The 22887-nt window shown below is 38.5% G+C and overlaps 9 protein-coding genes across 9 annotated transcripts; 1 reads left to right on the top strand and 8 right to left on the bottom strand.

Moving 5' to 3' along the window:
• Positions 1–91: 91 nt before the first annotated feature.
• Positions 92–429, bottom strand: RO3G_11220 (uncharacterized protein; the record flags this gene model as incomplete). The annotated part of the gene is made up of 2 exons (XM_067665804.1): positions 92–271; positions 319–429. The coding sequence occupies 2 exons, from the start codon at positions 427–429 to the stop codon at positions 92–94; spliced, it is 291 nt and encodes a 96-aa protein (XP_067521905.1).
• Positions 430–920: 491 nt separating this feature from the next.
• Positions 921–3235, bottom strand: RO3G_11219 (uncharacterized protein; the record flags this gene model as incomplete). The annotated part of the gene is made up of 5 exons (XM_067665803.1): positions 921–2465; positions 2519–2569; positions 2624–2759; positions 2819–3030; positions 3101–3235. The coding sequence occupies 5 exons, from the start codon at positions 3233–3235 to the stop codon at positions 921–923; spliced, it is 2079 nt and encodes a 692-aa protein (XP_067521904.1).
• A 4007-nt stretch (positions 3236–7242) lies between these two features.
• Positions 7243–8552, bottom strand: RO3G_11218 (diphosphomevalonate decarboxylase; the record flags this gene model as incomplete). The annotated part of the gene is made up of 2 exons (XM_067665802.1): positions 7243–8433; positions 8514–8552. The coding sequence occupies 2 exons, from the start codon at positions 8550–8552 to the stop codon at positions 7243–7245; spliced, it is 1230 nt and encodes a 409-aa protein (XP_067521903.1).
• A 776-nt stretch (positions 8553–9328) lies between these two features.
• RO3G_11217 (uncharacterized protein) lies at positions 9329–11022 on the bottom strand (the record flags this gene model as incomplete). The annotated part of the gene is made up of 6 exons (XM_067665801.1): positions 9329–9886; positions 9940–10199; positions 10394–10451; positions 10509–10711; positions 10768–10938; positions 10992–11022. 6 exons carry the CDS (start codon positions 11020–11022, stop codon positions 9329–9331), a joined length of 1281 nt encoding a protein of 426 aa, XP_067521902.1.
• Positions 11023–12370: 1348 nt separating this feature from the next.
• RO3G_11216 (uncharacterized protein) lies at positions 12371–14601 on the top strand (the record flags this gene model as incomplete). The annotated part of the gene is made up of 8 exons (XM_067665800.1): positions 12371–12457; positions 12506–12790; positions 12847–13197; positions 13248–13400; positions 13453–13593; positions 13657–13907; positions 13955–14167; positions 14217–14601. 8 exons carry the CDS (start codon positions 12371–12373, stop codon positions 14599–14601), a joined length of 1866 nt encoding a protein of 621 aa, XP_067521901.1.
• Positions 14602–14659: 58 nt separating this feature from the next.
• On the bottom strand, positions 14660–15214 carry RO3G_11215 (uncharacterized protein; the record flags this gene model as incomplete). The annotated part of the gene is made up of 3 exons (XM_067665799.1): positions 14660–14963; positions 15019–15113; positions 15176–15214. The coding sequence occupies 3 exons, from the start codon at positions 15212–15214 to the stop codon at positions 14660–14662; spliced, it is 438 nt and encodes a 145-aa protein (XP_067521900.1).
• Positions 15215–15523: 309 nt separating this feature from the next.
• On the bottom strand, positions 15524–16623 carry RO3G_11214 (pyridoxine biosynthesis protein pyroA; the record flags this gene model as incomplete). The annotated part of the gene is made up of 4 exons (XM_067665798.1): positions 15524–15733; positions 15783–16291; positions 16354–16465; positions 16522–16623. The coding sequence occupies 4 exons, from the start codon at positions 16621–16623 to the stop codon at positions 15524–15526; spliced, it is 933 nt and encodes a 310-aa protein (XP_067521899.1).
• A 1707-nt stretch (positions 16624–18330) lies between these two features.
• Positions 18331–19113, bottom strand: RO3G_11213 (uncharacterized protein; the record flags this gene model as incomplete). The annotated part of the gene is made up of 1 exon (XM_067665797.1): positions 18331–19113. One exon carries the CDS (start codon positions 19111–19113, stop codon positions 18331–18333), a length of 783 nt encoding a protein of 260 aa, XP_067521898.1.
• Positions 19114–21211: 2098 nt separating this feature from the next.
• RO3G_11212 (uncharacterized protein) lies at positions 21212–22090 on the bottom strand (the record flags this gene model as incomplete). The annotated part of the gene is made up of 1 exon (XM_067665796.1): positions 21212–22090. The coding sequence occupies one exon, from the start codon at positions 22088–22090 to the stop codon at positions 21212–21214; it is 879 nt and encodes a 292-aa protein (XP_067521897.1).
• Positions 22091–22887: the final 797 nt, after the last annotated feature.

Raw genomic sequence — 22887 nt, 5'->3', positions numbered from 1 at the left:
TATTGTCAATTATTGGTAATAATTACCTTTTGATTTGTTGAAATACCCAAGTTAGAGAGTGTTTCACTGTAAATACGCGCCGATTTTGGACCTAATAAAGTAAAAGTTTTAAAATAAGCAAGTAAGCGATACTTTTTACGCTACCTCTCACTTGAGAAAGAGCACAGTGGAAATAGATTGTGGGCACTTGAGAATATTTTTCAATAAGTTCATTTACTTCATCATACATTCTTCCGGCTGGAACATTAACAGATCCTGGAACGTGGCCACCCTAAGTAAATTAATAAAAAGTTTTACAAATGTTGATCTATACTTTACAATGTAATCATCGCCTCGAACGTCTATAACAATGTAGTCTTTTCCAGCGTGCTTTGAAGGGTCTCGAACAAGAGCCATAACCTCTTCAGGCTCAGCATAAGTAGGCGTCATGATATGAAAAAATGAAGAAATAAAAAATAAAAAACCCATACTTTAATTTCTTTTTTATTTTTAATCTTATCTTTGTGTACCTCGACACACATATATCGAATTAAAGTTATAGAAAAAAGAAGGTGGATATTCTGACTTGTCAAAAAGCAATTATTTATACTTTTGATCCGTTTATGCTATCAAAGTTTCACCATAAAGCATAGTCTAGTAAATACTCTATTCACCGGCTTTGTCTACTCCGCTCCCACAACAACAAAAAACAATAAGAATGGTGCATCTTCAATACAATGACTTTTTCTCAGCAATGACAACTCTCATCACTCACAAATTAAAAGAATTCTGTGAATTAGGCATTACAGATAATGTTGTTTTAGGGTGTATTGTTGCCATTTTAGTTGGACTAAGTACTATTATTTGGCACACTTGGGTAGACCCTGGCAATGACAACAATGAAGAACAAGATTGAATAAAAAATAATTTATTTACAATTGTTACTTTTGATAATTGTTATTGTTGGTATTATAGTAACTGTGATGATTGTAGTAAGGTTGATAGTTGTTATAAGGTTGGTGGTAATATATGGGCTGCATGTATTGGTCTGTTGAAGGTGGATAATTATAGTTTGGATAGACTGGCATTACCATACTATAATCTCCCATTGAGTAAGGCTGCTGATAATAATATCCATTTTGCATGACTGTTGCCGGTGCTGGCTGTTGGTGTAATAAAGGATAAGCCTGAGGAACAAAGTTATAAGTTGATGGTTGTTGTTGCTGTTGTTGTTGTTGCTGTTGTTGCTGTTGTTGCTGTTGGTAATCATAAGCCATTCTATACTGACTATCAACAGTCATTTGATCGTTGAGAGCTTCAACTTTTGATGGTTGTTGATGATTTATTGTAGCAGCAATCATAGCATTAGTACTTGAATCATGTGTAACTGAGGTTTTATCATTCATATTCGATTTTGGTGTAAACGTCTTGTCGGATACTAAAGAAGGCTGTTTTTCTGGACTTTCTTCTGCAGTCAGCTTAGTGCCTTTTGGTTGCATTGGCTCGTCTTGTTGAATGTTGTCATTCGAGTTCTCTCGCTTCTTAGGTTGTTCCAGCTTTTCAGAATTTACTGTGTCTTTTCTGTCTTTTTTATTTGTTCTGATTTTCTTTTTCCTCATCTTTTTTTCTGCTTTTATGTTACCCCTTTCTGTTTTCTCACCTTCGTTTGATTTGACCAACTGTGAATCTAATCTATCGCTCTTTGGTACATCCTTTGCACTACCTTCTTCCTCATCATTGTGCAATGATGCTGATTTGTTACTATTCTCCACAAAGTTCTTTTTTTGTTCTCTTGGGGTTTTCCTCTTTTTAGCAAGTGCTTTTGGTTGTTGGCCAGCCCCTTTATCTGATACTGCTTCAGGCTTATTTCCATCTTCTAGTTTCTTTACTTTTCCGTGGGTCTTGGTCTCAACCATCTTCTTACTTTCTTCATCCTTCACTGCATTCACATTTGAATTTTTTTCTCTTGGCGCCTTTATCTTTTTTGTACGTTTTTTTCTCTCTGGTTCTTCTTGTTTAGCGCGATTATCATCGTGATCATTTATATCTTTTGGTTCGATTTTCTGTTTTTCCAACTGTTCTTTGTTTTCTGAGGAATTTGGTAACTCCTTTACTTTCTCTATTGGATGTATTGTATTAGATATCTTTTTCGCGGTCAAAGACTTCTTCTTTCTAAGTTTCTTCTTCTTTTCAAATGTTCTTTCCTTCTCTTGCTGTTTCTCCTCAGGCATTCCTTGTTCCTCTTGCTGCTTATTTTGATCATCACTCTTTAGAGGCTCAATGATTTCCTCTTCACTTTGGTGAAGCTTTTGTTCATCATTCTTCTTATTTGAAGACCTTCTTTTATTTCGTCTTGTCTTTCTTCTTTCTTTATCTTCTTCGTCTTTCTTATCTTCCTTTATGTCAACTGAATCTTCTTTCTTCGACTTTATTTCGGTTTTTCCTGTCTCATGCATTGTCTTATTTTCCGTTGTTTGATTATTTGTCTAGCAAAATGGAACGTTATGTTTAATCGTACAACTCATTTTATTATTCTTACCTTGGATGTAGGTGGTACACCTTTTTTACCATTTCTTCCTCTTGGCTTACTCTAAAAAACATATTTAATAAAGCTGTCATGAACAATATGTATTTATAAACAGACCTTTTTCCAGACTTGAACAAGTTCTTGAACATGACCACCTAGTTTTTTCATCATTCCAGGTTGTAATGAAAGCATTTGGTCGTTGATTGGAATGGGTCTTGTCACAAGGAACTTTGTACCCGGTGGCGTGTAGATTCTTGTAAACGTCAGTTGATGTTCTCTTTTTTTTTTCTTTCTGCTTTTTATTAGACTTACTTTAGCCCGTTGGCTGATTCATTCACGTGAGTTGCTTTTAATCTTTTTCTAGTTCCATCTGTAAATGTTACATGTAACAATCTTGGCTGATCTTCTTCATTTTCGGCAATGTAAGAAACTTCGACCAATTGAAGTACAGCAGGACTAGGAATTTCCTTTAGTTTCTCATTTGTTTGACTCAATCCTTGTTCAGTTAAAGATGTAATATCTAACTACAAAATGCGTTGAGAGGGAATGTGTGTAAATTTTAGTCAATAAAACAACATATCCATAATTCTTTACATCTTTTGCTTGACGAACATAATCGTCTATTGTTTTTAGGTTTTTATTCTTTGAAGCAATCAACTCAATTCCTTCTTGAGATAAATACCATCCTTTACTTTTAAATTCTTCAATAGAAGGATGTGTTGTCATCATGTAAAAATATAGAAAAAAGAAGAAATGTGGTTGTACTTTTTTTAGAGCACTGCAAATAATTTAAGAATAATAATGTCGGTAATATTCGCTTGAAATTCGAATATTACTAAGTATTAAAGCTGCGCAAATTTTTCTTTTGAAATATAATTTAAGTTTTACTCGAACATTATGCACGCCAAGAAAAACATTTGAAATCTTTGATTTTACCTTGATTTTACGTAAAAAAAAGAGAGTAATATTTGCAATTTACTTGCTATGATAGGTTGGCTTTTTTTAATCTTCACAAATTTATTTGTTGTCATTAGATGACAACATGCTTATTCATGTACTTCTTTACATTCTTACTTGTAAAAAACCGTTTTTTTTTGTAAATCGATTATTTATTTTTATGTATAAAATATAATAATAGGAGTCATACGTCTGAGAGCGTTGTGAACCAAAAGAAACAGAGTGTAAGCGATTGAACATGCTAGTCAAGCTTGAGTCTGCCCCTTTTGAGGGCGGCAAACTGCGACATGGCACGAGTGACCAGCTGTTTATCAATAAAAGGAAAGCTGTCAAGGGTAAATCACCAATGAGCACGCCAGATAACAGAGAGCACACAGCAGCTGAGAGTCCAGCGATCAATATTGTCAACAAAAGGAAACCGCTGAAAAGATCAGAGGATGAAGCATACATCATCTGGAGTGAAAGAGAGGTGTGGACTAAAGAAGTTGAAGGCATCTATCCATACTCTCCATTTCCTGGGACAGCGCACGAAGAGGTGTTGTAAATCTTCATTATTAGCAGAGCAAAATTTGCATTGTGAAGAGGTCAAAATGTTGTCAAATTTTGAGAGAAGCGACTGACTAAAGAGTTTACGATGGAATACACGATATCATAAGGACCGGCTTTCAGGCGAAACAGGCATTTTCCAAAAAAGTGATCATTTGGAAGTTGGTACAAAGAGCGACAAACCCAACTGATGTGACCATAGAAGAACAAAAAAATAGCAACTGCCTTGTAAAAATATTAAAGTTAAAGCCCATCATGCGGATTATCTCAATAGCTTATATCAAACCTATCAAAACCCGAAAGCAAAATCGAACCTTACACTGTAAAAAATGAAGAAAGCTCCAGATAACCTATTATTACCACCATATCAATGAATGCCTTGGTAACAAGCTCCATCAGAATTGATCAGGAAGTACTACCTGAAGTTGGAAGCTCCACGTTGCAGTTCGTGCCATCTACAAATACCAGGATATATATCCTATTATCACAATTGTACGATGCCAAAAAGGTGTACAAGTTGGATACAGTGAAGTACCTATACCCACAAGACATACTATCACAGTTACGACAAGTACGTTCTAAGTTTATCAAAAACAACGGCTACTTGACTCTTCGTGCCTCATCACCAATGGCCAGTTATCACAACCTGAAGCCATACACAGTCTGGACAGTCAATAATTACGACGATAAATCAACAACGCTTACAGCTGCTAAGGTTGGATCCAATCTCTTTCAACTCATCGCCAGATTCGACCTAAATAATAAAAACATTGTTAAAAAAAAGTGAAATAGAAGAGCTATGGACAAGGTGTAATACTGGAAGGATCAAAGAATTCTTGGGACGTATCGTTGCAGAATGTTTCAATACCAATGGTGATCTGATCTTGAGCGAAAACAAAACTTTGGAGCAATGTTTACAAGGGATCTCCAGCGAACTATCAAGTACGATCAATACAATGAACAAACACACGGCTAAAAGAATACTTGAAGTGTTCAAAGGAAAAGTATGATTACCCTCCAATGCGTGTTGTATATTCATTTTGTTGTATTCACAGATATATTATGTGTAGCTCTCCCACACACAGTTATCATTCTTTTTCTCTCTCTAATTATAAACCTATTTATGCATTATTTCATTTCTTTTTTTTTATTATTGTTTTCCTTAGTTTTGCTTTAATGTGCTTCATTGTATTTTAATAAATATGTAACATATTAAGGTATCCTACCAAGTAAATTTCATGATAATCTGCGGAAAACGTGGCCAATTTATGAGTTCTAGTTAATTTTAAACAGTTTGCACATTCCTAGCCGTTTATTTACCATCATAAAATAAACATATGAGAAATAAATATTATTCGCTACCCTCAAGGTATGTACACCTACGATTTTTATAAAGCTGTCGACTAAAAATATACCACTGTTATTGGAGCTATCTTGAGCTCCAAAAGAAAAAAGACGGTGTCAAGAAACCTTGTTCTAAAGGAGCTGTCACTGGTCACTATTTGAGATTTATTCTCAAATGCTGGATAAGATATATCAAATTCCAGAGATGAAAACATCTTATACGGTCATGGATAACGCTCCTATATATAACTTGGAAGTAGATAAAATAATAAATCACAGTGGCCATAAAAGCATATGTCTTTCTCTTTATTCCCCAGAACTCAATTAGATTTAGTAATTTGAAGCTACCTTTAAAACAAGGAAATATGCTCTCTGTTCGGCGACAGAGAAGTCTTGAAAACAAGAATAGTGTTGATCTCTGTGTAAAATCGTAATGAAAATCAATAATTTACTTTGAAAACCGGCCAATTGGTACAGTAAGCATTGTAATTCATCATTTTTAGTAGAGCGTTTAATTTTGAGTTATTACCAATAGCAGATGCAATTAAAAGCTTTCCGAGTCTATAAAGGACAACACAAACCTTTGATTGCTCATCTCAAAGGAAATAAGGCATTAAGCGTCAAGTGGTATAAAAATCACAACAAGAGGATTTTAAAATGCGACAAGAAGAATTGCAAAATGCAACAAGTCAGATGCATCAAGTAAAATCAAAGAAAACAACAAGCAAAGCTGAAAAACGCGACAAGTAAAATCATAAAAAAACTGACAAGGTGATATAAAAGTATTGTAATTGTCGCAAACATCCTGCCACGCTTCTGTCTGCTATATTCGCTATGACTCCTACTGATTATTGGATCACTCGATCACGACACAAAAAACTCAAGATGTCTCAATTTTTTACGTATGATCACCACTTTGGATGCATACGACCTTTATTTTCATCTGACCAGCCTTCCTCCCCTCATCTGGTTTCCAAGTGAAACCGAGATATTCATAATCGCATCACCAAGCTAAATCAGCTTATCTGGCCTCATACATTGAATCAAAATGGGCCACTGGGGGAAGTAGATGATTCAGCATTCATCGATGCCTTCTGTTCGCAGCCTCAATGGATCAACTACAAACCTAAACCATTTCGGTTGTCTCTAATACATTGACCTCTACCATCATCGGCAATGTCACCAATACCAACTTCCAAATGATCACTTTTTTGGAAAATGCCTGTTTCGCCTGAAAGCCGGTCCTTATGATATCGTGTATTCCATCGTAAACTCTTTAGTCAGTCGCTTCTCTCAAAATTTGACAACATTTTGACCTCTTCACAATGCAAATTTTGCTCTGCTAATAATGAAGATTTACAACACCTCTTCGTGCGCTGTCCCAGGAAATGGAGAGTATGGATAGATGCCTTCAACTTCTTTAGTCCACACCTCTCTTTCACTCCAGATGATGTATGCTTCATCCTCTGATCTTTTCAGCGGTTTCCTTTTGTTGACAATATTGATCGCTGGACTCTCAGCTGCTGTGTGCTCTCTGTTATCTGGCGTGCTCATTGGTGATTTACCCTTGACAGCTTTCCTTTTATTGATAAACAGCTGGTCACTCGTGCCATGTCGCAGTTTGCCGCCCTCAAAAGGGGCAGACTCAAGCTTGACTAGCATGTTCAATCGCTTACACTCTGTTTCTTTTGGTTCACAACGCTCTCAGACGTATGACTCCTATTATTATATTTTATACATAAAAATAAATAATCGATTTACAAAAAAAAAAAAAAAAAAAAAAAAAAAAAAAAAAAAAAAAAAAAAAAAAAAAAAAACCAATGTATTATTAAAGAAATATATTAGAAAGTGAATGCTAAAAAAGCGGGGGGGGCATCCTATCAAGTCATTTATGCAAGACGCTTAGGTAAACCTTCGGCATTCAAAAGAGATTCATCTTCGGCCAAAACACGGGGTCCATCATCCACCTTGGTATGTAACAAGCGACTCACACTACCAGCAGGTTGAACAGGGATGACGTTTTCATTAAAGTTAGGGTGTGGGATAAACTTCTCGCCCAACTTGGTACCTTGAGCGACACGGTAAGGATCAGCAAAGAATTCGGAAGGCTCCTTGTTACTGGGGAAGTAGTGACCGATCAATTGGATGATCTCGGGCATGTTTTTCTTAGGAGCATAAATCACCGCATTGGGTCCAGCATCATAAGTGTAGGCAGCCTTCAATTGACCATCAGGTGAAGAGGCATTGTATTCGTGAATGAGTTGAATGATAGCACGCGAGGTGTCGTTCATGTAAAAGATAGGAGGATAGGTATCGAGACAGACAGCATGGAATTGGTTTGAGTCACGCATGGTCAATTCGGCAAAGGATTGGAAATCCTTTTGGAGAATAGCCTTTTTCATGGCCTCCATACGCTCAGGGACAACTTGATTGATACGCTCATTCATCAAAGTGCTCGTCTTGATCGTGCTTTGCATACCTGCGGTAGATGAAGTACCCTTTTTGGCATCAGACACCACACAGATCAAAGCCTCTAAATCAGGCCAGTGAGATTCAGGAGCGACTTGAACAGCCAATGAATCCGATCCGTCTGCCTCCTCACCCATTTCCCAAGCAACAAATCCACCAAAGAGGGAACGACAAGCAGAACCAGAGCCTTGACGGGCGATACGGGAGATTTCAGAGGTAGAGATCGTCAACTCAAACAGTTGAGAAAGAGTAAAGACGAGGGCGGCTAAACCAGAGGCAGAAGAAGCAAGACCGGCGGCGGTAGGGAAATTGTTTTCGGAACAGACATGCAAATGGTAGGTTGAGAGAGGTTCGATAGGTTGACCAGTAGCGCCTGCCTTGTCTTCCATGGCTTTACGAATCGCACGAGTCTCACGGAAACAGTTGTGCATACGTCTGTTCTTGGTGATGTCTTCTTCCTTGCCATTCAACCAAAGACGATCTTGGCTGTATTCCTTGGCGGCAGAAATAGTAGTTTTGCTGTGAAGAATATCTTGTGACAATGTCACAGAAAGTGAACTGTTTGTAGGCAAGATGAGTTCAGTGTCTCTTTTACCCCAGTACTTGATGACCTACGAGATGAAAAAAAAAAAAGTTTTGTGATGAGTTTCGTTCTTTAATCAAACTATGAACATTATATTCTTCGTCTTACGGCAATATTGACTGGAGCAGTGCAGGTAACGGTCTTCATGAGTAAATGAAAAAAAAGAAGAGAGGTTTGGAAGAAGAAGAAAGAGAGAAGGTTTTTTGTGTACCTCTCTCTCTTTTCTCTCGCGTCAAATTACTGTCCTCTTCAAATCCCGACGTAATTGTTGCAAAAGAAAAAAAAAAAAAAAAAAAAAAAAAAAAAAAAAAAAAAGATGTAGTTGATCAAGACGCGTTTCTAAAAGACAGTTGGCCTTCAATGATAATATCAAGCGTAAGTCCTACTGTTAAAGTTGTTTTTTATGTATTATAAAAGTCCATATCTGTTCAAACTGATATATCAAAAGTTGATCTGCAATTCAGATCGTATGCAGGGATGTAAACAACATTTCCCCTTTTTGAATTTTTTTTTTCTTCATTTGCTTCAATGAAAAGAGTAAAAGGGTATATTCAATATACTTATTCCAACTTAAAAGGTACACTCTATTAATCTCTAACTTGCTTTACCATACTTTATTTTCCGCATTGCTTTGATAATGTGTATATTTTATGTCAACTCTATTAACTTTTTTTTTTTTTTTTTTTTTTTTTTTTTTTTTTTGGGATTTATAGTACCGTGGGTGGACATGTATACAATTGTTATTCAAATACAGTGATTGAGGATATCCATGAATGAGGTATCAGAAAAATAACGTCCTGTATAGATGGCTGTATAATAAAAACAATGTTTATTTGTTTGGTGAATTTATTTTAACAAGTAAAGGTATAACTAAAAAGAGAACAGTGCATGTTTACTTCAAAAACAAGCCTTGATCTCTTGAATCATTCTTCTCTATTCGTCTTTGGTGGTCTCACGATCAATTTCCCTCTTTCGCCAACAAAGAAGAACACATAGGGTGCACAGACCAACAAAAAGCAACCGGCGACAATACAGAGCCAAAAGAATCCGATCGCACTGTACAGATACCCTCCTAGCAAGGGGCCCACAATACCACCCAGGGCAAAGGCCACATTAAACAAACCATAACTTCTTCCCTGGCCATCATCTCCCCCGTCTGGGTTTTGAGACTGAACGACGTATCCGATCTCGGACAAGACGGGGGTTAAGAAGGCAGCCACGCAAAAGCCCTGGATGACTAGAAGGACGACAAGAGGCGCTATGCCACCTGCGGTACTCTTGTTGGGAATACCGGTCAACAAGAGAGACACTGAGCAGAGTAACCAGGTGGGGATCACGACAATCTTGGGCCCGTATTTGTCGGCGATCATGCCTGCAAGAGGAGAGGCGATGAACGCAGGCGCTACTTCTGCAATAAATAGGATACCGATCTGACTTGAGTTGTATCCCCATTCGGTTGCTAATCGGATACTAAGCGTAGTCTATGATCAAAGGTTAAAGAGAAGCCTAATCGATATTCTTTCTTTGTATGTACTTCGAATGTGCCAATAACGACAGCGTTTGAAAATGCCATGAGCATTCCTGCCAGTAAACGATGCTGCTTCAAGAGTCTTAGGTAAGTCACCGGCTTTTGATTTTTTATTTCTTCTTTTTCCTCTTGTGAATTGATCGTCACGTCAGTTGACTCTATGCCATCCTTTTTGGATGTGCTGTCTACAACTGTTTCTTTTTCAAACCATTCAGGAGGATTATTTTTACGTTCTACTAGGAATAACCGCAGTATTAAATCAATTCCTGCCAATACAATACAAAAGATAAATGGTGATTTATATCCTGCGTGTTGATACAATGCTATGAAGTTTTTTTGGTTATTTTTGAAACAGATTCAGTGAGATTGTCTCTTTTCTTATATACCTCCTAAAGTAAGTAATTCAATAGATCAGCAATTATAACAAACAAAAAGTATTATTATAGCTATGACATCTTACCTCCTATAGGCGCTCCAGCAACCATACCGATGGAATGAAACATCATGACTCTTCCCATCTAACAAAAGAACAGTATAAATGATGTATTCACACAGCTTCACTCTTTTTTTTAAACCTGTGTTCCTAGTTCTTCTAAAGGAAATGTATCAGATATCAAACACATACCCAAAGTCCATACGCATGCATCCGAAAATCCCTGTAGAAAACGAGCGAGCAAAAGCTCCCAATACAATCGGCCCAGCATAAAGAGTAAAGTAGATCCTAAAAGACCAAGGATACCGGCAAGCATTAAACCTTGACGATGCTTTAATCGATCCCCTAAATACCTATCATAAGCTTTCCCCTTTTTATTTTTTTTTTATTTATTATTCTACCCAAGTATCCAAAGCCAATGGATCCAACGATCAGACCGACCGAGAATAAGGCAAGAAGAATACCAGAATCTTTTGAGATATTGCCTGGATCAGACAGTTCTGAATGATATGGATCCGAAGTGGGATTGTCGGGCGATCTACCGTGTTCGATAGATTCAAGAGCAAAAGGAACTGGGGATAGGATGTTAAAGGGGTACTTTGCTATCAATTGAATGTTGCCTTACTGATAGGAACAATGATACTATAAGTAATCATCTATTAAACACATCACCATTAGCTATTTCTCTTCTTTTTTTGTATTTCGGATAATTTTTACATCTGTAAAGAGTGACACGCAGACAGTGACTAGCACATAAAGTCTTGCAGATCGAAAACGAGCAAAAATTGGCTTTCTTTGCATTTCTTTTGCTACGCAAAAAATAGAAAAATAAAAAATAAATAAAAGTATGACAGAAAATATAAAACAATTGACCGGCGCACTTTCCGAGACTTTGTTCAGACCCTGTTGTCCGAATTAGGCATCATTTACTTTAGAAATATCGCAGCTAGAAAATTAAAAAAAAAAAAAAAAAAAAGAGATTCATCTTGGTTTTTTATTTTATTTTATTTCTGTAGGACTTTTTATGGATTCATTATTATTTGAATTGAAAGGAAATGGGGCTCACTGCTTAAATATAATAATGTACAGGACATGAATACTGTCATGCTGACAAATATTCTGCGTTTGAGAAAGATCTACTTCACATTTTTTGTTGCGTAGTTTGTCCAGTCAGCTTTTAGAACAATGCTGACAAACCAGACAGATCATCGATTTCGTCCTCAACCTACTTTTTTTGTCGTGTTCTTTATTAAGCAAATCACTAAACGATCCATAAAATAAAAGTCTTGAAAAGAAATGTGAATTGGATTGCTAAAAAGTGAATGCAAATAGAGTTTTCCAAGAAATTCTTACTGTCCTCTGTAATGCACCGTGTGGTTGCTTTGCATTCAGAACGTGTGACAAAGATTACATTTCCATACTGGTAGTTTTAAACAAAATCGATTCTATTCACGCAACTCGCTTGATTGTCGCTAAAATCCAAAGGCAGGACCATTTTCTTCAGTGACTGATGAATCAGGAAGGATGGTAAGAAAAAATGAAGCCAAATCTACAGAGACAAGCATCGTATGACGAAAATGAACAAAGAAAGTACACTGAAAAGAGCCGTCTATTTCCCGGATGGAATCGCCGCGCGAATCCAATGAAACCAATCACAGAACTTGCCGAAAAAGTCAAATGGATCTCTTTTGATCCTTTTTGCTTCAGCTTGATGATCAAAACAGCATAGCTAAAGATCCAATTGGACCACGATGGCTTTCAAGCAACAAAGCCAACAGAGAACCAGACATGAGCTCACAAAATAAAAAGGATCGAGTGTACCATGCTCTTACTGACTTTTCTTGTATCCATCCTACCCGAGACGTGTGCTGTACTTTAGGGAAATCCATTTTGCCTAGACTATTTCAATTGACTTGTTTATTACTCTTGATTCGTCACATTTCGATCCCCGATCTCTTCTCTCACTCTCCATTCTTCTCAAACAAACTCTGTTTCTTTATCAACATGTCCCTCTTTGATGATTTTTTAGAATCCACACAGTCTACTTCTGTAGAGACACGTCCTATTCCTATTCCACAAAACAACAAAAAAGTAAGAAAGAAGGAAGGAGTGAGACAAAGAGACTGATGTAGTGTCTAGAAAGTTTCTGTAGAAGATGAAGAAACACATGTCTGGAAATCTCACCTTCAACAAAAGAATTATGAAGCAGCAATTCAGTCTTGCAAATCACCTGCGCAGCGAGCCCATGTTTATGCTGCACAGGCTCAAGACGAATTCGAACGAGAACGGTATACGATCAGTGCCCAGTGTTTTGCGAAAAGCAACGTTCCCTTTGACCAAGTCGTCTTGAAATTCACGCGAGCCAAAGAAAAGGAGGCACTTCGGTATTATCTCGTCCATCGACTCGAAAGATTGGGACCCAATGTAATACGCTTGTTTTCTATCGGTTATTGTTTATTTATATATAAAAAAAAAGATAGGATCGTACTCAGAAGACGTTGATTGCGACTTGGCTGGTTGAATCTTATCTGTCAAGAATGGATCAGTTGGATGATAAAGCGGCTTCTACAAGAGGTACATCGGGTACGGGGCATCGATCCTTCAAGTATTTTACAAAAGAACAGCAGAGCATAAGGGATGAATTTAAAACATTCTTGGAAACCTATGGTGCCCTTCTGCATGCGCCCACGACCTATAAATTGATTGCCAAGCATGGACGGAATTCAGAATTGATCTACTATGCGTCGTATATTGGAGATGCGGAAAAGATGATTGATCACTGGATGGATGAAAAGAAGTGGGAAAAGGCCCTGGATTTGCTAAAAGAACAAGTAAGGCAAAACAAATAATCTCTTGTGATGATTAAGAAAACGGTGAATAGGATCAATTGAACTTGATTTACAAATACAGCACGCTGCTCATAGACCATGTGCCTGTAGCGCTGGTCAATCTCTGGCTAGACCGTCCAGGATTGAATCCGAGATACCTTATTCCTGCCCTGTTACGATACCATCATTCAGACAGTATTTTAGAAGTAAGGAAAAAAGAAGCGGGAATATCAAGACAACCTAACGCTTTGCTTTCAGAACCAAGCGATTCGATATTTATCGCACGTAGTCACCGATTTAGGAAATACGGATTCGATCATTCACAACCTTCTCCTGTCACTCTATGCAGCCCAGCCCAGCCAAGATGAAACTCCCCTGCTGACATTTTTGAAAAATGAGGTGAGCAAAAAAAAAAAAAAAAAAAAAAAAAGAAAGGTGAGCGATGTACTCACTCATCCAAAGGGACGAGATATGCATTATGAACTGGATCATGCCTTGAGAGTATGCAGTGAACACAAGAGAACAAGAAGCTGTGTTCATATCTATGGACAGATGGGATTGTATGAAGAGGCTGTCAGGTTGGCATTGGAACATAAAGATTTGGATCTAGCGCGTGTCTATGCTGACAAACCAGAGGAGGATGACGTTTTACGTAAAAAGTTATGGACGAATATAGCAAAATACGTGATTGAGAGTAGTGAGGATATCAAAAAGTAAGTAGAGAGATGCTGTGGAGATGAAGAAGCTTATGTTTGTAAAGTGCTATACAGTTGTTGATGGGATGTGATTTATTGAAAATAGAAGACATCCTGCCATTCTTTCCAAACCATGTGTTGATTGATAACTTTAAGGAAGAAATTTGTGCGTCTCTGGAAGAATATAACGTCAGTATTGAAGAATTAAAGTCTGAAATGGATAATGCGACTGTCTGTGCTGACCATATACGGTCAGATGTGAAGAAATTAAAGAAAAAGTAAGTGGGAAAAAAATGGAGAAAGAAGGAGAGCTGATGGACTGGATAGGTTTGCTGTGGTTGAAGAAGAACAAGCTTGTAGTCTATGTCACTTTCCTTTGTTGACTCGCCAATTTTATGTATTTCCTTGCCATCATGTGTTTCACGCAGACTGCTTGATCAATCGGGTCACTAAACACTTGCCTACTCGTCAAATCAGGAAATTAGCAGACATTCAAGAGCAACTATCAAGGGAATTCAAGTTGGCAAGGACGAGAACACAAGAGGAAGAGGAAGACTTGGAGATTTTTAAAAGAATTGAAAGTTTAAGACATCAACTGGATGATATCGTGGCTGATCAGTGCGTTGTATGTGGAGATATTCTCATCCACTCGATTCATGTACCATTTATAACTGAAGAAGAAGCAGAGATTGCTTCCAGTTGGATCATTTAATTGTGGGAATAAACAAAAAAAAGTGGTATTTTATTTTTTTTTAAAAAAATAAAGGTATTTAAGCAGGAATAAGTTGCCACTGTTGATTGGCAGCAACAGAGCCTTGTTTCTTTTCATACAAGATGACCTCAGCTCCATCTTCATCTTTACCGCCCTTGATATCCAAAACCAAGTCCTTGCTGGCAAAGGTATGGATAAAACCATTTCCGTCAATCGTCCAAGTCTGGTTCTTGTGGTCATCAGAGACTTCTTGTGCGTCGTATTGAATGATATGAGCATCTTTCTCGATCTTGTTGCCCTTGACATCCAACACCTTTCCACTCTTGACGTTGGCAAAGTAACCATCACGATAAACCCAGAGTCTAGGAGATGAAAGAACGCGTTAGTGAAAGAAACATGGATGGTGTTTGACATTACTGGTTGTCATTGTCAGAGTCCTTCTTGGACCAAACAACAATCTTTGCAGCATTTTCTGTGGAACCACCAGCGACGTCCAAGACGCGTCCGTTTAACTGCAAAAAAAAAATGTAAATCATTCTCTTCCCCCCCCCTTTTACTTTTTAACCATCGTTACCTGAGAGACAATGAAAAAAGCACCTTGAGGAATAGACATGTTGAATTTATTTTAATAATGATCTTTCGTCGTTGTTGATGTCTTGTATTTATATATTTTACTTTTTCTTTAAATCATCATGACGTTTGGAAGTACATGAAATAATCATTAGCTATACAGCATATCATATTATACATCATAGTTTGTCTAACTAAATAAAGGCTATAGTTTTATTTTAGGTTGAAAAAAAAGGGGGGTAAGGAGGGGGATACTATTTCTATACAAGTAAACGAAATATACATTTTACATTTGTGTGTGTGTGTTTAAAATTTGGGAAAATAAAAAATTGCGCCACTTTTTTTTTTTTCTTTACCATCCACGCTTGGCATACTTTTCATTGTCTGATAATTGATCCAAGTTGATACCAACGATAGCTTCACCGAGATCTTCAGATACTTCAGCCAAAACCTTGGGGTCATTGTAGTGAGTGACAGCTTGGACAATAGCCTTGGCACGCTTGGCTGGGTTACCAGATTTGAAGATACCAGAACCAACAAAGACACCATCACAGCCCAATTGCTATTTTATAATTGTTAGCCTAAATACAACACAAGAGCGAGTCACTTACCATCATGAGGGCAGCATCAGCAGGAGTAGCGACACCACCAGCAGCAAAGTTAACAACAGGAAGACGACCGAGCTTGGCAGTTTCCTTGAGCAAGTTGTAAGGAGCTTGAAGATCCTTGGCATAAGCATAAAGTTCTTCATCAGTCATGGTAGAAGCACGACGGATTTCGGCATTGACAGTACGGATGTGACGAACAGCTTCGACGACGTTACCAGTACCAGCTTCACCCTTGGTACGGATCATGGCAGCACCTTCGTTGATACGACGAAGGGCTTCACCCAAGTTCTTTGCACCACAGACATAGGGAATCTTAAAGTTGTGCTTGGTGATATGGTTAGATTCATCAGCAGGGGTCAAGACTTCGGATTCGTCAATGTAATCAACACCAATGGATTCAATGATTTGAGCTTCGACAAAGTGACCAATACGGACCTTGGCCATGACAGGAATTGTGACGGCTTCGATAATTTCCTTGATCATCTTGGGATCAGACATACGGGCAACGCCACCTATTTTTTTTTTTTTTTTTGATGAGTCATCCACCCCATGTCAAAGAGAGTGATTCACTTACCATTCTTACGAATATCAGCAGGAACACGTTCCAAAGCCATGACAGCACAAGCACCAGCTTCTTCAGCAATTCTGGCTTGTTCAGCATTAACAACATCCATGATAACACCACCCTATCAAAAAATTAAAGTTTAATACAAAGCTCACAAAACAAACCTTAATTAATTACCTTCAACATTTGGGCTAAACCAGCCTTGATAGAGAAAGAATCTTCCTTGTTGTCACCATTGACTTTTTCAGAGTGAAGGTTAGCAGGAGTAGTGAAAGACATTTTTGAGAGTTGGAGAAAGAAAGGAGTGAAAATTTCTTGCGCTTGAAAGATGAGAGATTTTATATGGACATTAACTGACAATGAATTATTTCGAGTCCAATCAAAGGGCCCATCTCACGTGATTGTGTGAAACATCTTGACAATTGACTCATCTCTTATACACCTTGTTCTTCCCACTTATCTTGATGACTACAAATACTTCACAAAGACTCATCATCAGTCTTTATCTGATGCGTTTTTTTTTTTGATTTTCCTTTTGAATTTTGATGCTTTTATTTTGCTTTTTTTTCTATTTTTTACCGAAAATGCTTCAGATCGAAGATGATCTGTAAAACGGTCACTTTGAGATGGTTTGACGAATAAAATAAAGTATTTTTATTTTCTGGCATAAAGATTGGTGCAGGTCCCTGCATTTCAATCTGGTTCTGTCTCTTTTCAATGCTGCGGATTTTTTAATGTGTAGAACTGGCTCACATTGGTTTTGTTCTTTTGACTACAACAAATCGAAATGATCGCTTTTTTTTTATTAATATTTGAATTCAAATGTTTCTATTTCTAAACAAATAGAAAATAATAATCATCAGTGCATTATTCACTTTCATATCATTGGTTAAAGTCTACAGTACACACTATCGAATCTTTTATTCATAGGCACTTGTCCTGAAAATAATTGTGTTGAATAGTCTTTTATCATCAATTTTTGAGAATGAATATACAATTAATAAGTCTTATTGAATAATACAATCCAAGTTATACATCACATAGCCAATTAGTAATGATATCTTGTCCACTTTATAAACTTGAGAAATCCCACTTTTTTCTCAAAAGAGTAAAACAAAATAGACTTTTTGACTCATTTTGTATAAAACATCAATTTGCTTTCATCTTTCTTTGTCATGAGTATTTCTATGTAAAGAAACAAACAAGAGAAATCATGGTCTCATTTACAAATATTCATTCCACATACCCTCAGACCTTCACTTGACATAAATTATTGCATCTACATCCGGAAGCCTGGTGTTGGCTAACAGACAGACTCAGAAAACCATATGTGCCCCCCCCCCTTTTTTTTTTAAAAAAAAAAAAATAGAAAACTGAAAATCTTTGAAAGAAGGGTCTATGACTCTTGTGCCCTCTACCAGAAAACACTAGACTGCAAATCTTTCAAACGACAAACAAATCATTCCATCCTGAAAACCGATCTCTTGCAAAACAAGGGCAATATCGACCTTCAACAGCCCTCATCTTTTTTTTTTTTTAACTCTGCAATATCATGTCTTGATCAAAAGGATCACAGGATTCCTTGAAGGCATCATAAGTATCACAGTACTTGTAATGCAAGACTACTCTCATCATTTAATATCCTTCAAGAAAACAGAAAGACAAATGAACCACATCAAGACTTCTAAAGAACCTTTTTACTGTACACATCATCCTTTTAAACACCCTCGGTCGAACACGGGAGAAGGTGTCGTCATGAGCTCAATTTGAATCAATCAACACAAGACAAGAGCAGCTTGAAAACACCGTGGTTTGCGCTGATTGAATCCGTCAACTAGTTTATGTCAACATCAGAGCAGACACACACGTCTTTTATAAAACAGCCAGTGTCAAGCAAAAAAAAAATTCTTGACACAATTGATGTTACAAATTTAAAGAAGCATATACAAGATATTTTTTTATTATTATTATTCACATTTCAATAAGTCAAGACGAGTCAAGCTGATACATCTTTTTCCAGTAGTCAAGAGCAAATTGAACCGATTTCCGATCTTTCGGAGATAGCACAAGCATCCCACCCAGCAAGACTCGGAACGGCTCATCCTTTACGTTCTCATCCACCGTCCGCTTCAGGTATCTTTCTGCTGTGTTCCTATCTGTCATTAGATTCTGAAGATCTGCACAGTTCTCAAACAGGAACAGACCGTTGGTCGCAATCGCGTAAATCACACAACCCAGGGACCACATGTCAGTCTCGGCCGTCACCTCATGCAGACCCTGACTGTCGGTCAAAAGCTCCGGTGGTGTGAATCTTGTCTGGGGTAACCTCTGTCGGGTCAGTGCTGTGCCTTGTCTCTGTACGTTCATGAAGCGACCCAAGATCCAGTTGGACGTCGAGGGATCATAATAAAACGAGTGGGTGTCGATCGCCAGATGGACAAAGCCATGTTCATGGACGGCCTTGACGGCCTTGATCACCGAAAGCGTAGACCAGACCCTGTTGTCTCTTCCTGGTTGATCGAGCGGTGACCAGAGGGTGTCGAAGAACAAGGTCTGAAGGGACCGGGCTGGTATCGTGGGCGAGGTGATCCAGATGGACTGATAGCCGTACCTTGGTGTGGGCGAGTTCAGCAGGATGACCCGTTCGCTCTTCATCACGTGCTCGGATGGGCCCTGGATCGCAGTGACAGCATAGACGGCACGAATCAAGGCCTCTGTACGAGAAGAAGCAAAGTAATGCACGCTGCAGTATCGGCCGTCCTCGGTCATGAACGTTCTCGTCGCACATTCCTCCTGTCGATCATAGCTCACTGGCTCATCCGGAAGGGATTTATAAGCACCACTGAAGAGCATCATGGGCCCACTGCGCTCAGGCTCGAGCTCGAGCATTTCCTCGTCTGACAGATGAGCAAAATCAATTCGTCCTTCGACATACGACAGCGGTCGAATGTCCGGTCGACCATCACTCCGGCAAGTGATCTCGGACGACCTCGGGTCCTGTTCACCAAACGAAGGCTGGACCCTGCGCGTCGTCAGACCGGCCGCAGGCTGGACAGGATCCGTGATTGATCGCAACTTTTCTTCTATATCGCCTGATGGGAGCAGCGTCTGTCTCCTTCTTTTCCTTCGGCACAGCCAAAGTCCAGCGAGAAGAGCGGCAAAGGCCAGAGAACCAAGGACGATGCCTGCGATCGCACCCCCACTCAGCCTGTCTGCGCTCGATACTCTCTCTGGAAAACCAGTCGGTGTAGGCTGGGCGAGCGTGTCGTTCCACACACTGAACTCGCCCTCTTGATCCACCACGGCCATCCACTCAAGCGCTGTCCCGGGCACGGCCACCACCGAAAGAACGCGCTGCCCCTCCCTGTCTTTGGCTTCGTCGTCTTGCATCTGCATCCTTCTCACAGCCCAGGCGCTCGGTGGATCGTCGCGCTTGGCGTGCTGAAGCTTGCTGAGGGTCATGGCTGAAGGCGTCACGGATCGGGTGGGGATACTTGCGTCAGAGGCTATGGTAGGTTGGACGCTGGCGGAGGACAAGGTCGGTCGGTCTGGGTTGGGCTGAAGAGGACGGTAGGAAGAGAGGGACGGCTGATGGGAGTAGATGTTGAGATAACCCGTGGAGGGTTCATAGAACAGGATCTGTCTTGTCTGATCCACTGACAGCACACGGGCGCTACTTTCGGATGATTGTGTGAGATGGCTGGACACTGCAAAGGTGCTATAGACTTGATGTGTCAATTGATATTCAGAAATAGCAGTCGCTTGCAACACGTATACACTATTGGACTCCACATCGGCAGCAAGGACGCCAGGTTCAGTGAGCGTCGCTAATTTTGTCAGTGACAGGGGTGTACGGAGTAGGTTGAGTGCTATTTCTTTGGATTGCCTTGAAATGAAAGCAATGCTGGACGTTGCGTTGGTGCCGGCCATATTTACGGCTGAAATGATTTTCGTCTCTGGCAGCCGGATGGATTCATTCGTAGAAAAGAAGGGATTGTTGCCACTTATCTGCAGTTTTGAAAAGGACACGTCTACTGTGTTGTTTTCTGGTTGATGTAATCTGTTCTCCAAGTCTGTAGTGCGATTTGCTTTTTTTTTTAAAAAAAAAAGAAGGAATTTAATTTTGTTGTTTAAAATGAGGAGATGCTTAGTGTATACCAACTGTTTTTACTTTCAAAAATCATCAATATAGAAGAGTGAGTATTATCATAGGAACATAATCCAGTAAAGGTCATGTTGGATGGATATCCCTTCACATTGGACATCATAATTGAATAAGTTAATGTTTGATCTGTGCCAAGGTAATTTAGATGATAATCGCTCGCTTGGTCACTTTTAGAGACAAACACAATGTTTCCGTCATTATATCCAGAGCAAGCAACAATTGGGAAATTCATATAAATGAGATTAGATTAAAAAAGAAGAAAACAATAAAATCCTGTTTTTAGGGCATGTTTCTACTTTTTATGCCACTTACAATGGGCTTAAAAAATATAAATATTTGTTAAAGTTTATGCCACTCTGGGTGACTCACTGGGTGAAAAAAAAAAATTGTAAAAATAGAAAAGTGTAACCTCAGCACCAGGTAAAAATAGAACAGGGAAAAGAAAAAAAACGCTTTTTTACAACCGCTATAAAAAGTAACTGTTTCTGTGATAAAAAGAATAGCCGGTCCTGATTTGTTCTTCAACTACTATTTTATTATGGAATTTTGCTTTACATTTTTAATATATACAGTATGCAGCTCAAGGATTCTTTTTTTTTTTTTTTTTTTTTTTTTTTTTTTTTTTTTTTCCCACTGTTAGAAACCAAAAATAAACAGATGCATAAGCACATCTCATTCACAGCAAATCAGTTAGTCTACAAATCATTTGAATACTGCAATGTTTTGAAAAGCAGCCATCTCTTCTTCTTCCACCGGAAGCGAATGCTTTTCCAATAACACTAACTCAGTCCGACGATGCTCTATCTGATTCAACACGATAGCCCTGAGTAACATGGATGCTGAGAAATCCCGTGTGCTCTTTTTGTCTTCATTCAAATAGCCCAAACTAGCGCCATCTGGTATGAGTCCTAAAAACTCAAGTTGAGTACAATGCTGGAACAATTGTGTTACATGTCGACTGGACCAGGTATTCTTGGTGGCGATCACCAGTGACTTTAGGGCAAGAGGCGTGGTGGACTTTAGAGAGTGAATCAGGTCCTCTGCCTGGAAATGGACTTGGCAGTTGACTGACAGCTCTTGTAAATCAGGACATCTGCTGATCAACTGACCCAAGGTGGTCGAGTCCAAGGAAACAAAATTGCTCTTTTGTTGTGAGTCGCCAATCAGCCTGAGCCGGTGCAACGTGAAAGGAGCGGTTTGGGTCTGTAAGGGAATGCGAACGGAGTGGTCAGATAAGGTTAACCAGCCACAGACTGTGAGGTCTTTTAGTTGAGGACATGCTAGCAAGAGATACTGTATGATACTGTCTCGTACACCACGAATATGAACCTTTTCAATCATCAATCGATGTGGTTCTAAAATATCTTTTAAATCTTTCAGGCTCCAAAGAGGCAAGGTTGTCGAACAGGTCTGCTTTGTATCTTTCTCAGCATCCAACACGATACTCTTCCAGTAACACGGTTGATCACAAACGCTTCTGATCTTTAGACAGACATCTCTTGCTCGAGAGAGATCGACAGGAGACAACAAAGAAATGATTTCATAAAGTATTTCGTTTGGCAAGTGAATTAAGAAAGACATTAAAAAAATGAATAAAAAATAAGCAACTCACTTTGTTTTCATTCATCTCATGCCTTTTATATCCAAACACAAAAGAGGACCGGCCGCTGCCGAATAATATGCGTATGCTGAATATTTAATGAATGAGGGGGGGAAAAGAAAAGGAATTTCCTGTTTGTTTTATTTGGTTTATTGCTATTAGCACGGGATTAACAATCTTGCATTTATCTTGCTCTATAAACTTGATCTGAGCTATCCTTTTTTTTAAATTAAAGTATTAGTTATTCATTTGTTAGATTTATAGTGTACAGACAGTTTCTTTTTAAACAAGGCAACAAAAAAAAAGAAAGTTTAAATTGGCAATTATAAGCATTTTCTTAAACATGTCGTTTTATTCGAGTCATTATAGAAAGTATTTTACTAGAAATAAATTCTAAAAAGGTGTTTCTTGTAAGAAGCTATCCTGTTGAAAGCATTTATGATGTTTATAGAGCCTTCAAAGCAAGCCTGCAACCTTGACTCGTTCGCGTATCCATCTCGAGTCTTATTCAACAGCCATATTTTAATCTCAAGCAATCCCTGTTTTTATATGATTTTATTTTAAATCCACTTTGCCCGTTTGACCGCGCTTTTGAGTGTATCACGATGTCAACCACTTGGACACCTCACTATTCTATATTAAAGATCCTTGGCAAAAAAAGATTCTAGTAAAAAACCTGTATGTTCCTGAATATCCTCATGGTACTTTCTGACGTAAAACAATAAACCGGGACAGTCTACATGAATAAAAATCACGCGATTGGTCGTTTTTACTTTAT

Source organism: Rhizopus delemar, genomic scaffold, assembly GCF_000149305.1.
Source record: "Rhizopus delemar RA 99-880 supercont3.9 genomic scaffold, whole genome shotgun sequence".
In the NCBI taxonomy this organism is placed as follows: Eukaryota; Fungi; Mucoromycota; class Mucoromycetes; order Mucorales; family Rhizopodaceae; genus Rhizopus; species Rhizopus delemar.
The sequence above is the reverse complement of the archived record's forward strand: the minus strand, read 5'-3'. Positions and strand labels throughout refer to the sequence as shown.